This window comes from Chaetura pelagica, unplaced genomic scaffold (assembly GCF_000747805.2).
Source record: "Chaetura pelagica isolate M959 unplaced genomic scaffold, ChaPel_1.0 scaffold343, whole genome shotgun sequence".
NCBI lineage: Eukaryota > Metazoa > Chordata > Aves > Apodiformes > Apodidae > Chaetura > Chaetura pelagica.
In genome coordinates, this window is record NW_009952873.1 from 858,108 (window position 1) to 869,917 (window position 11,810).

The window sequence follows — 11,810 nt, forward strand, 5'->3', positions numbered from 1 at the left end:
AAAGGTCAAGTCATGCTACAATCTCACTTTTCCCAAATTCCCTGGGTTTGCCTCTGCAAACACTCCAGTCTCCTGGTCTGGTAAAGTTAGATTGGCCTGGCAAATGCAACCCAGGACAGATAGCACTGTATTGCTTCTGAGTAAGGAATGTAGAGAGTATATTTATAAAAAGCGTATGTTGTTTGGCCCTCACAGAAACACCACACCTCCTCTGTCTTACAAAAAAACTAAGGTGCTTGCAGAGTAGCAACGACTCGGTGGCTTTGCTGTTGCATCATGTATGTCATGAGAGACCTGGAGTCTCTCAGTAACAACAGGAAGGATTATTACCCTTTAGCGTGTTTACAGCTACGTGCAAAATATTTAGATTGAATCTTCTTTTCACGGGGTTTCTTGTCAGTTTTTAAAAAGAATGTTCTTTAACATTAGTGCTTCCAAATTCTTTGTTCATATATGGAGTCTTCCCTAGATAAGAGACACTATGTGTATATATGTACGTGTATATATATTTGTTCAAATGTACAGATGCAGTTGATTCTAAAGAGAACTATCTTCAACTGCCTGTAAGGCAAAGGCTGTCAGCAAAGCTGGCTATAAAAACAGTGACCAGAAAAATGTGTTCATATCTGCTGTCAAGCAAATGTCATAACAGCTTGCCATATTTTATTTTTTTATGATTGACACAAATAATGAACCCTAATTGTTTCAGTGAGTCTAGGGTGATGTTAGCTAACTTATCTTTACCATCAATGTCTGAATAAAAATGATGTAAACTATTAAGCTTCTTAGTGTAGCCATGTCAGTAAAGGATTTAATAAATGCTTACCCTTCAGTACATGAAAGTACTTTGAAAGTTAAATGGGAATAAATGTGCCTGTAATGCCAAGCAGATGCTGCTGTGCCTTACTGAGTCCTTGTCTTGGCTGCTCCCAAGAAAAAGCATCTATTCTATGTTAGAAAATAACTCCCCATATTGTAAAGCTACACGTGGCTGAGACAACCACAGATGGTGCCAAGAGGGAAGCGGGACAAGTGCTCTGCTTCTGATGTTGGATGGTGCTACTTGCTGCTAGGGAAGCACAGAGATGGTCTCGCTGCCCTAAACTCTGCTGGGAGGGCAGAAGCTTCTCTCATCTCTGTGTCAAGAAGGTTGCCCAATTCAACTGTGTATTTTAAAAATTGGGGAAGTGGTTTCCCTTTAATCAGATAAACCAGAAGGGATTTTCGCTAATTAGTTGATTAGCACTTAGGTTGGAAGACTGCAAATCAGGCAAAAAGCATAATTTGTAATATCTGAAAGATGTCCTGCTATTACAAGACCCCTCCAGTCTAGTAATGGTTCTGCTTTGTTTCCTTACAGGTTAAACATATTGCTGGCTGGCATGAACCCCTTCTACTTCCATGCAGTGAATGTAATTTTACACTGCCTAGTGACCCTTGTGCTGATGTACACTTGTGACAAAGCTGTGTTCAAGGACTGTCGACTTGCTTTTGTCACGGCGCTGTTCTTTGCTGTGCATCCCATTCACACCGAGGCTGTAAGTATGTGACACAAAAAAACCCCAAACCCTCCAGTGACATAGAAGCTAAAAACGAGCGAGTACTTAAAATTTAATTTTTTAGAAGAAAATTTTGAGTCATACAGAATATGGTACTTGTGATTTTTTGCTGTGGAGTATCAAAGGTGAGAATGTTCTATATTTAAAACAATTTGCAGGAGTCATTAGGAAAAAAAGTGTAGTCATACTTGCCATCTTTCTGCTCTGGTACTAAATTCTGATTGACGGTCCTAATCAGCAATGCTGGGAAAAAATGGCCAGTCATTCAGCTGATGAAAATGCCGAGTCTTCTGAAACCAAAGACCTTGGTGAGGCTGCACCCTCCTGCTGGGACATTGTTGCGTGCCTTCAGCCCTCTCCTGTAGTCATCAATTTAAGGGAGAAAAAGTGAAGGGAGCATTAGCGTGTATTCTGGATGAGATCTCTCAGATAGAGGTGATGTGACCCGTGGTTTAATTTATATTGATTTCAGTTAAAAGCTAGGAGGATCATCTTCAGAAGAAACTTGTTAGCTTAATAAGCGACGTGGTAAGTTTATAGAGCAACAGCTCATATTGGACATTTTCCTGTTTGTTATAAGGGAATATTTAAAGATGTAGTCATGCTAAAACTGCAGTCTGCTAGTGTCGGGAGGTACTTTTCTAGAAAAAATGAGTCTTGCTGTCTTTGGGAAGGAAATGCAATGCCTAGCTATCCGTACTTTAAAAAAAGAAACACACTCGTTAGCTGAGATACCATTGACATCACAGGCTCTCGTTAGGAGACTTTGTAAATGAGCGAGGGAAACGGCTGCCACGGCTGAGAACTTTTGAGGAGAGATTACCTTAATAACAAAAAGCCACAAGCTTTACAGTTACTCTCCGTGCTGTCTCGTGTGAACTAATCAGCCAGGCTCCTTTTGATAATACAGCTTTATATTATAAGGGAGGTTTTAGAAGAGGTGCTCTTTGAATTTATTTTTGTCTGGGTCAGAACTTAAAAAGGTTAAAATAAATGCCAGAGTGCTGAATATAGCTCAATTATGTAATCTCAAAAGAGGCAAAATTTCAAAGGGTCTTTTATTTGCTTTATGGGCATTTTTTAGATCTTTATTAAATGGGATATTGAAATAGTTTGTAAAAAGAGTGTTTTTTATATTCTTCTTCAGTATTCCTTTTCTTATAAAAAGATACGGTTAATATGTAAAAAAACCTCTCATAAACTCAGATTATTCAGAAAGAGAATAAATTACATTCCACCCTATCACCACTTTTTGGTGATGTTTATTCAAATATTAACTCATAAGTCGTCTTCTCCAAAGAGCTGTCTCAGTTCTGGGAGTTGGATACATTGCTCATTTAAGCCTTATTATGCAAAACTAAAACAGACCCCTAAACCAGGCATTTCTCTATGCAACTTTATTAATACCTTAATAAAAAAAGTGAGTTGGCTTACTCATTTGTTTTGCCACATGGGAAACGCAGCAGATGAAACTGAGCATGTCCTACACAACCATGTAACATTTCAGGATGGTGAAGGAGGATAACACTGAAAGATACAAAGCCTGTAGTAGCAGCAGTTGAAACAGTCACTGAACACACATGCCTTCATATATATATATTTGCCTTTACATCTGTGTCTCTCTCTTCCTTTCAGGTAACAGGTATAGTAGGCAGAGCAGATGTCCTAGCCTGCCTACTCTTTCTGTTGGCTTTTCTCTCCTATAATAGGTATGGATCCTTGCTGTCGGTTGCGATAATTTGATGTGATGCTGTAGTTTGCAGAGGAGGCAAAAGGGGAAACCTGTCAGTTTTTGGTTGTTGGCAGAGGTCCTTCCCCTAACACTGCTGTGTGTGAGTGCCCTGGCCTCTGTTTCTAGCCACGGTGCCAAATAAGTGGTGCTTATGACAACAAATAAACATGAGAGCTCAACGTTTAAGGTCCCCATTGACATTACACCTGACTCTGCACCAGAGGAGTGCTTGTGGAGTTGTAGCTAAAAGTTACAAAAAAGCACTTTTCAGTGGAAGGCAAATTGTCTGCATGTAGGGTGGAGGAAGGAGTAATGCCTGCCTTTGAAATATATGCTGTGACTGTGGGACTCCAAAATACTCAGCCTGGGAGAGTTAAGGATTGTGTCTAGACTGTTAGTCATCCTTTTCAGATGAAAACTTGGCACTCTTTGCTGGTCCGTGTCCTTAAACTGAGACTGAGCAAGTATAGATAAAGAAATAGCTTTACTGGAATGGCGTTTCTGCCCCTGTTGAGTTCATTCATTTAGGAGCAGCACTGTGTCATTGTGGCTGCATGGAAAAGCTGCTTCTGTCTGTCCTGGCATGTTTGCTGCAAATCCACAACACTGTTGTCATCAGAAGGTTTCAAAGCTGTAAAACTGCTAGTGACTCTACAGGAATCAGCTTGTCTGATTTTTGGTTCTTTCTTACCTTCTTCCCTCTCAGACAGGCTTGCTGTCCAGTCTTTTAATGACTAGGACACATCTTTGATCCCAGGGGAGTGTGGGTGGGATGGAGGAATTTTTGCTTGCATAGTGCATTTTGTCACATACGGAGAATTAAGCATGTGTGTTCTAGAGTATGGAAAGGAAGTGTTTTTCTGCCCTTTCTGTCTTTTTACTTACTCTGCCTTCCTCTTGACTGTTTCAAGTCCACTTTATCTTTCTATTTGTCATTTTCCCCCTCCTCTGCTCAGATTCTTGATGCGTCTCTCAATATTTGTGTTTTCCTTTCCTGTCCTGTGCCTGAACCTTTATTTATCAAAAGTATTAAATGAGAAGTCTAAGCCTCCCTTTTATCAGCAAACAATATAGATTGTTCATGTCTCTTGTCACCAGCATCTTAAGAAATTAGAGAAAAGTGTTCTCAATATTTGTGTGAATGTAGTAAACATGAAAATAACAGAGAAATTAAAATATTTATGTTAAATATATTTTTCAGGAGTGTGGATCAGCTTTATGTTGGGGAACATTTCCCTCCCACTGCCTCCCCATTCTTTTTGCTGCTTAGTTTATTCCTTGGGACGTGTGCAATGCTGGTGAAAGAAACTGGAGTCACTGTGTTTGGTGTGTGCTTGGTTTATGACTTCTTTTTGCTCTCCTGCAATGGACTCAAACTGTAAGTAACTCTCTGTGTTCACTGTGCTTTTAAAGTGTTGCCACCTGTGTGTGCAAAGTATGTGTTATAATATACTGCACTATGGGAAGTGGACTTGCCCTGCTGAATTAGATGGCACACATCTGACAGATGTGGAGGACATCAAAGTTTCATTCTGGTTTGATTTTTTAATTATTTTTTTTTTCTTTATTACTCTGTTGCTGCCTGGTAACTTTTGCTGGCTAGATAGACCAGATGTGAAGAACTGACCTCTGAAATGCTCAGTTCACTCTGGCAAGACTAACATTTATTTTTTCCGTGGGAATTCTGACTGAAGCATCAACATAGTAAAATTTGTCTGGTTTAACTCCTTCCACTCGCAGCATCTGATTATTCAGTCACAATGTCATGGTTGTAGAGATGTCATATGGTGTTTAATAATAAAATTCTGTCCTTGAAGAATAGAAAAAGAGGGGAAACATCCAGCTAGTTCTGAGATGATTGGAATAACTAGCAGCCCTCAGCAGTCACTGGAGAAAAATTCAATCCTTCGAAGACTGTGCCCCTCATGCGCTTTGTTTACAAGTAACTATGCTATTCTGTATGTCTGTTAAAAAGCCAGAAGTCTTTTGTTTGATAGAAGCTGGTTTTTGTCCATTTCTCTCCCAAACCATACCTGGTGCAAATCTATTGACAACTGAGTGAATGTCAGAGCCTAGTGCCACTGAGAATGGCAGCTGTTGCTCCTGCCATCACTTCTCGTGTTCCCACTGCTGCTGCCCCACAGGCTCTGAAGCCTGTTGCACCCTTACATGAGCTGGTGTAAATAGGTTATAAAAGGACACTGACTTCGTGTTCTGCAGTAGTGAATAAAATCTGCTCCCAGAAGGGGCTGGGGAATGCCAGAGCTGGCACCATGCAGCAAATGCTGTTAGGAGAAAAGGGATTTCCCTTATTTGGGAGCATCCTGGCTTCCCTCCCATTTCAGGCCTTCCTCTAGGTGCTAATGGGGAATGGATGGGTGTGTCAGCCCCCACCTGCCCTCCCTCTGGTCTGTCTAGCAGCAGTCACAGTCAGAGAACAGGTACAATGGATTGGCAGAGGATTTCTCCTATTTTGACAGAATAAGTAATTTGTAACGGTGCAACTCATGGGCAAGGAGCCAGTCAGGAGTTTTCTGGGGTCTGACAGCCAACACGCTTGTTAACACTTGCATTTACAGCCTGCCAGACACATTCCAGGAGCTGCCTGGATGAAGTGAACACAAATAGTAATTAATCGGGGGAAGAGCTCTGCCCTCCTCCTTCCCCCTCTCCTCAGTCTCCCCCTTCTCTTAGGTTCACATTCCAGTGACCTCTTCAGGTTATTTCTTTGCTTCAGTGGCATCCAGTTGCCCAGATGTGACAGCTATTTAGCTTGAAGGAATAAAGCTTTCTAGTCCAGATGTGCTGCATTTTCATATTTGGTCTGGTTACATATATTGTGCAGTTTTCTGTCTGTTTGTGGTGCTCAGGATTTTATGACCCTATTTGACTGTTTTTTCAAGGGCAGCAGAAAACCAGCAGCCTTCTACACGCTGCTGAAACTAATTTCCTCCCGCTCCTTCCTCCAACCTGTAGGTTGGAACCTGTTTTTGGTTTAAATGAGGCCAAATACTAATTATTTTCTGTGGTAAAAAATCAGGAATAGCACCATATTCTTCCTTGTAGCGCTTCCCATCATACCAGAGTTCCAGAGAACAGCTTAATACTGTAGTGCTCGTCTGTTGCTGTCAGGTCTGGTTAGGACCTAAAAATCCTGTCCTCCCTGCATGCAAAAACCTTGTATTTTTTATTAAATAAAACGTCATCTGTTGTAGTTAGATGCCGTGTTGTGCTGTTTTCATAATGTTCAACCTTTTGCTAAGTAAATGTGAGAAATAAAAATCCTTAAATCCTTTTCTTTCCTCTCTCCCCTCTTTTTTTTTTTTTTCCTCCCCCTTTTCTCTGCCTGTGTTCTCAGGAGAAATGGGGGGATCCTCCAGAGACCTGCCCGGCAGCCCGTGGCTTCTCCCTCTGCCTCGCTGCAGGTCCCTGCTGCCGCCCGGGAGAACGGGAAGCATCGCTTTGCTCACCGGGGCGCCTGGAGCTCCTGCCACCCGGCGTCACCTCCGGAGCAGCGGAGCGGGGGCCTTTCTGTGCCCAGCAAAGCCATCTGGGCCATTCGGAGGTACTGCTGCCTACCTGCTGCTCTGCTGTGGTTTAGTTTGCAGCCGATCCTGCCGTAAAATGTCAAAGCGTTCAGTTTGGTTTTAGCCGTTTTTAAACCTGAAATGTGCTGAAATTTTTAGTGTGCTACTGCAGAGGGGAGAAAGGAGAAAGTAGATGGGGAGGGTAAAGGGAAGAAAGAGGAGGGAATCAAAACATGCGTTTCTTCTCCTTGGGAAAAGGAGAATGTCTGAGGACTGTCCATGTCCTGGGAATTTCTATTATAGTATGATATTGGTAGGCAATGCTCTCCTTCCCAACTTCTCCATGGATTAAGCCAAAACTGTAATACTAGTTTGAATGTGAAGAGGGGGAATATATGCATGTACACAGTAATGCCTGAAGTGAGGTAAGTGCAGCGGCAGCAGTGTATTATGTGATATTCCTATATATCTATATATACACATTTGTAGGTATAATTCCTGCATGTGGATATACATACACATGGGTACGTGTATATGCATATTTTTATGTGGGTGTATATATGTATACATATATATATATATAAAAGTAGAGGTGATGCCCACTTCTGCTTTCTGCCTAGGAATGTGCATATAATGGTGAGAGCTGGGCTCAGGCAGTAAGAGAAGGATTTTCAGTGGTTGTGTCCAGCAGTTCTTGGCACATTCCTTGCTCACTGGGGAAGGAAGGACTGTCCCATAACTCAGGGCTGTGTTCTGGCACGGGACCAACGTTTGGTGCCCTTATTCCTGTGGAAGAGCACTGAGTTAGTAAGAGCATTTAAAGGGGTGTGACTCAGCAGCCGTCCCATGGACCTGTGCCAGAGTGCTGGGTTTTTTAACTTTAACTTGACCTTTGTACAATTTCTCTGGTGGCCTGTCCCCGGTTTGCCCTTTGCTGCTGACTTTTGGTTTTAACTGCAAAACGCTCATGGTATGATTTAATTTGGAGACCTGAAACAACAAATTGCCCCGTGATACCTATGCCTTGGAGAAAGTGTTTTGTTCCCGAAATAGATCAGGAATTACCTGCTGCAGTTCTCTGATCATTTAGTGCCACCTGAATGGGCTCTGTGCAGCACTCCTGAAACCTGAGAAAGGGAGTGTTTTATTCCCATCTAAAATCTCTCATTAATCAGTTAAGTAGAAGCTGTTTTTTTTTTGTTTGTTTGTTTGTTTGTGGGTTTTTGTTTGTTTGTTTGTTTGTTGTTGGTTTTTTATAATCTTGCTGTCTCAGTATTAAAAGCTCATAAGCATTACATGAGATATGTAACTTCTCAGATCATGGAGTCAGTTTCCTCTACTTGTAGTTTAAATGGTTCAACAAACTCAGGATCATCTGCCCTGCAGATGTTTTGTCTGATTGGTCTGACTTGGGGATGGTTGGGCTTTTGGTCTTGTTTTTAACAAAGAGGGGAGTGGATTTGGTCGTGTTGCCTCTCCATGTGGGAATCTGTGATGCAAAAATGGTAAGGCAGCCAGGGCTTTATGGTATGGATAGGTGCTGGCTGCTCCAGGAGAGAGACTCTTCTGGACATTGGGAACAGCTTCTGAAGTTGTTTTAATTTATTTCTTCTCTTGTATCCCCAAATGAGTAGCACAATTAGGAAGTGAGGGTGACCCTGGTTCCTTCTGATACACCAGGCCAGAATGGGCTGTCTGAAAGCCTTGTTTAGTGTCTTGGCCCTAAAGTTTAGGACCTGGTTGGGAGGGGTAGCCTGAGCATAACACTGATGGTGGCTGCTGTTCCTGGCCTTTGCTCTCTTTGTATTTCTCTCAATGCTTTTGTTCTCTTTGCAGAACTTTTTGTTCCACTTTGTTTCCACTTTGCCTGACAGACACTATGGTGGAGGATATCAGTATAAAAAACGTCTTCTGTCTTGTTCCATCATCTTGTTCCTGGTTTCTTTTACCACTGTTTATTTTCTTCTTCCTTCCACTCTTTCCCCCCCTCCTTTGCTTTGTACTTCTTCCAGATGCCATCCCTCTCCCCCAGCTTTGGGAATGTCCCTTCCCTCCACCAAGGGGAAAGCTTTTGGTTTGCCAGCCTCTTCATGAGAGGCTGCAGAAGTTGTGCTGGATAGACTGTCCATGTGGGATGGCTTCAGAGGGAACTTGTCCATGCTGCCAACTGGCATTTGCTTTTCAGCAGCTGCCTCTTCAAGTTTTGTAAAGGATTTCTGCACATGGCAAATCAGGCTCTGCATCTATGTAGCTGTTTCCTTTTTCAAAAGGGGTTCTCATGGTGTCAGCTGTTCAGCTTCTCTTTTCAAGTGACTGACTGTGTACAACACACGTGCAACAACCTGTTGTGTGATGGTTGGCTGTGGGATGCCCAAACCAGAGCTGGTGTGGTCCCAGTGGCTGAGCTGGAAGCCAGCTGCTGCTGTACATCTGTGTAAGTTGTGCCTGAGAGCCCTGGGAGAAAGCCTGGAATGGGTTAATGGATGAGGCTTTGAAATAAATTTGTCTTAAGCACTGTTGGCAACCTTCTTTGCTAGTTTTCCCCTTGCTCTGAATTCCTTTTTATTCTGAAGGCAGGATAAGGCTGGATAACTTCTCGTTGTGTGGAATGACAGCCTCAGAGCCTGGGCAGTTTGACCAGTGCCTGCTTGGCTGATGTCAGTGTTTACTAGTCACTATAAAATAGAAATGTACTGCTACATCATTTGCAATTTAAAGAGATTTTTTCAAGTCTCAACCTCATGGACTGTGCTTGCAGTAGTATGGAACAGCATGATTAAATGTATTGCAGCTCATTGACCCTCAAAATGATGTCCACCTCACACGGAGGTCTGTGAACCACTACCTGATCATATGACTGAAGTCTTCTCACCTCCATTGGACGACTCCTCTCACAGGAGAGATTCAAATCGCTGAAATACTTGCTCTATGTACAGTCTTTGTTTAGTGCTGTTGGTATATTTGATGACAAGAAGTAGGAAGCATTCAAGGCAATTGCTCTATTAAAGTACAATCCTTAAAAAAAGAGAAAAATAAATCCTTGCTATAGAATAAAAAGATAGAAGGAAAAAAATGGAAGTTGCTGACAAATATACAGAATTAGTTGCACAGTTTCTCTGCTGTAGTCAATGTTTCTCTGACTTGTATTGGTCTCTTCCATGGCAAAGATTTTCAGTATTTCAAAGACTCCAAGGTTGGAGGGCAGCTTGGACACAGTGAAGTAGCTTCAGGTACCTTATCTAGTGCATCAGATTGCTATTTGTGAGGTCTTCATTAGAATAAAATACTTGTGCACTGCTTATTCTGTACTTTTAAGTACTTGTAATGTGATCAATTTGGTTTCTAATTAATAATTTATTATATGTCTTGCTACTAGAGCTAGCTGAAAAATGCAGGAAAATGTAATGGAGCAGTTAAGGGAACCTATCTATTAATGGTAACCTAATGGTAAGCTAGTTCTGTAAATTCTTGGTGCAGAGAGATTTCTGTTATTTATTATCACTTGTTCTTTCCCTCAGCTATGTGAGGGTTGCAGTCCTGGTGTCATCAGAAGTAAGAAATTAGTTAGTCTGAATGAAATTGTAGGTTTTATCACCATGCAGCTTGGGGAGATGCTGGCATATAGTACTGAAGCGAGGAAGCCAGGGTCTCTTACGAGTTTGATCCATATCACTGAGTTTTAAGACCCAAAAGAGACTTGGGACTGTACGTGTCCTCCCAGGTGATACAAAGGAGAAGGGCAGTCAGGAACTTTAATATCAGGCTTGTACTTTTGTTTGGGACGAGGCCAGAACTTCAGTGATTTCAATGTGACAGTGCAGCACACGTATACGTGCCCTGTTAAAAGGTGATTTTCAGTGCCAACTCCTCATTGCTCACCACAAACATACTCTCTTAGATCCATGAGTATGTTTAACAGGATGATATATGTAAAACAGCCAGTTGTCACAATCCCTTGTACAAGTTGTGTCCATAATTATTGTCACTAATTCTCTGTTTTTTTATTTGTTGAGCCCACTGAAAACTGAGATCTAATTTTTTTACTTGTTTTTTTTTTCCCAATTCCCAAGGCTATATTATATACAGTTGCAGTTGTGCCATGTCATATGTGCCTCACATTCAGCGTTGCTAAAGGCTGTCCAGCCCATAATACACTCTCCTACCACCTAATCACCCTGATTGTTTTGAGCTTTGTAAATAAACCAGTGGTGGGCTCACAGTCTAAACTTCTTGAAAAACAAGGCTCCTCAATAGCTTGCATACTTCTGCACCCAAAATCTCTGTTTCTCTTTGGTGACCCGTTTGCTGTTGGTGATCTAGCTGGTGAGACCCTTCCCTTAGAACAGACAATAGGCTGGTGTTTAATGCTGCCATTTCCCATGTACATGAATTGATGCATTGGTTTTTTGTGTTCTGTTGTTTGCTTTTTTTTAATTGTTTGCCAAGTAACAGAATGAGAGAAGAAGCAGGTGTACTTGGAGCTGTGCCCAACAGCATAACTTTAAATTTCTGTGTATGTGCAAGAAAGAATGAGGGAGCTCACTACTTGTTAGCACTCTGGTTTTTAATTGTTTACCAAGTAACAGAATGAGAGAAGAAGCAGGTGTACTTGGAGCTGTGCCCAACAGCATAACTTTAAATTTCTGTGTATGTGCAAGAAAGAATGAGGGAGCTCACTACTTGTTAGCACTCTGGGATCCAGGCACAAAACCCCATTGATCCAAAATTCAATGAAATCCTTAAGGCTATAGCAGGGATAAATGTGATATGATGACTAAACCAGCAGCAATGTTGTTTCTTTTTGCAGTAGCAGGGAAAAAAAAAAATGGAAACACTCTTCAGAACATGGTGCATTCCATGGATGGCTGTGCTGGCTCTAAGATTGATATACTATGAGGAAAACTATGTTGAGGTCATAATGTATCTTCCCTGAGATCCCAGCACAGCACATGTGGTCAGTGTTTGAGCTGAAACAGATGCTGTTCTCCAACA

General features: G+C 41.8%; 1 protein-coding gene across 1 annotated transcript in view; it reads left to right on the forward strand.

The window, feature by feature from the left end:
- The first annotated feature begins 1,361 nt into the window (after positions 1 to 1,361).
- Positions 1,362 to 11,810, forward strand: part of TMTC1 (transmembrane and tetratricopeptide repeat containing 1) — a 132,177-nt gene continuing 121,728 nt past the window's right edge. Inside the window, exons 1-4 of the mRNA XM_009995190.1 lie at positions 1,362 to 1,538; positions 3,195 to 3,268; positions 4,493 to 4,669; positions 6,650 to 6,856. Of these exons, the coding sequence (XP_009993492.1) occupies positions 1,383 to 1,538; positions 3,195 to 3,268; positions 4,493 to 4,669; positions 6,650 to 6,856 (614 nt within the window). The 5' untranslated portion in view covers positions 1,362 to 1,382. The remainder of the gene's footprint in view (positions 1,539 to 3,194; positions 3,269 to 4,492; positions 4,670 to 6,649; positions 6,857 to 11,810) is intronic.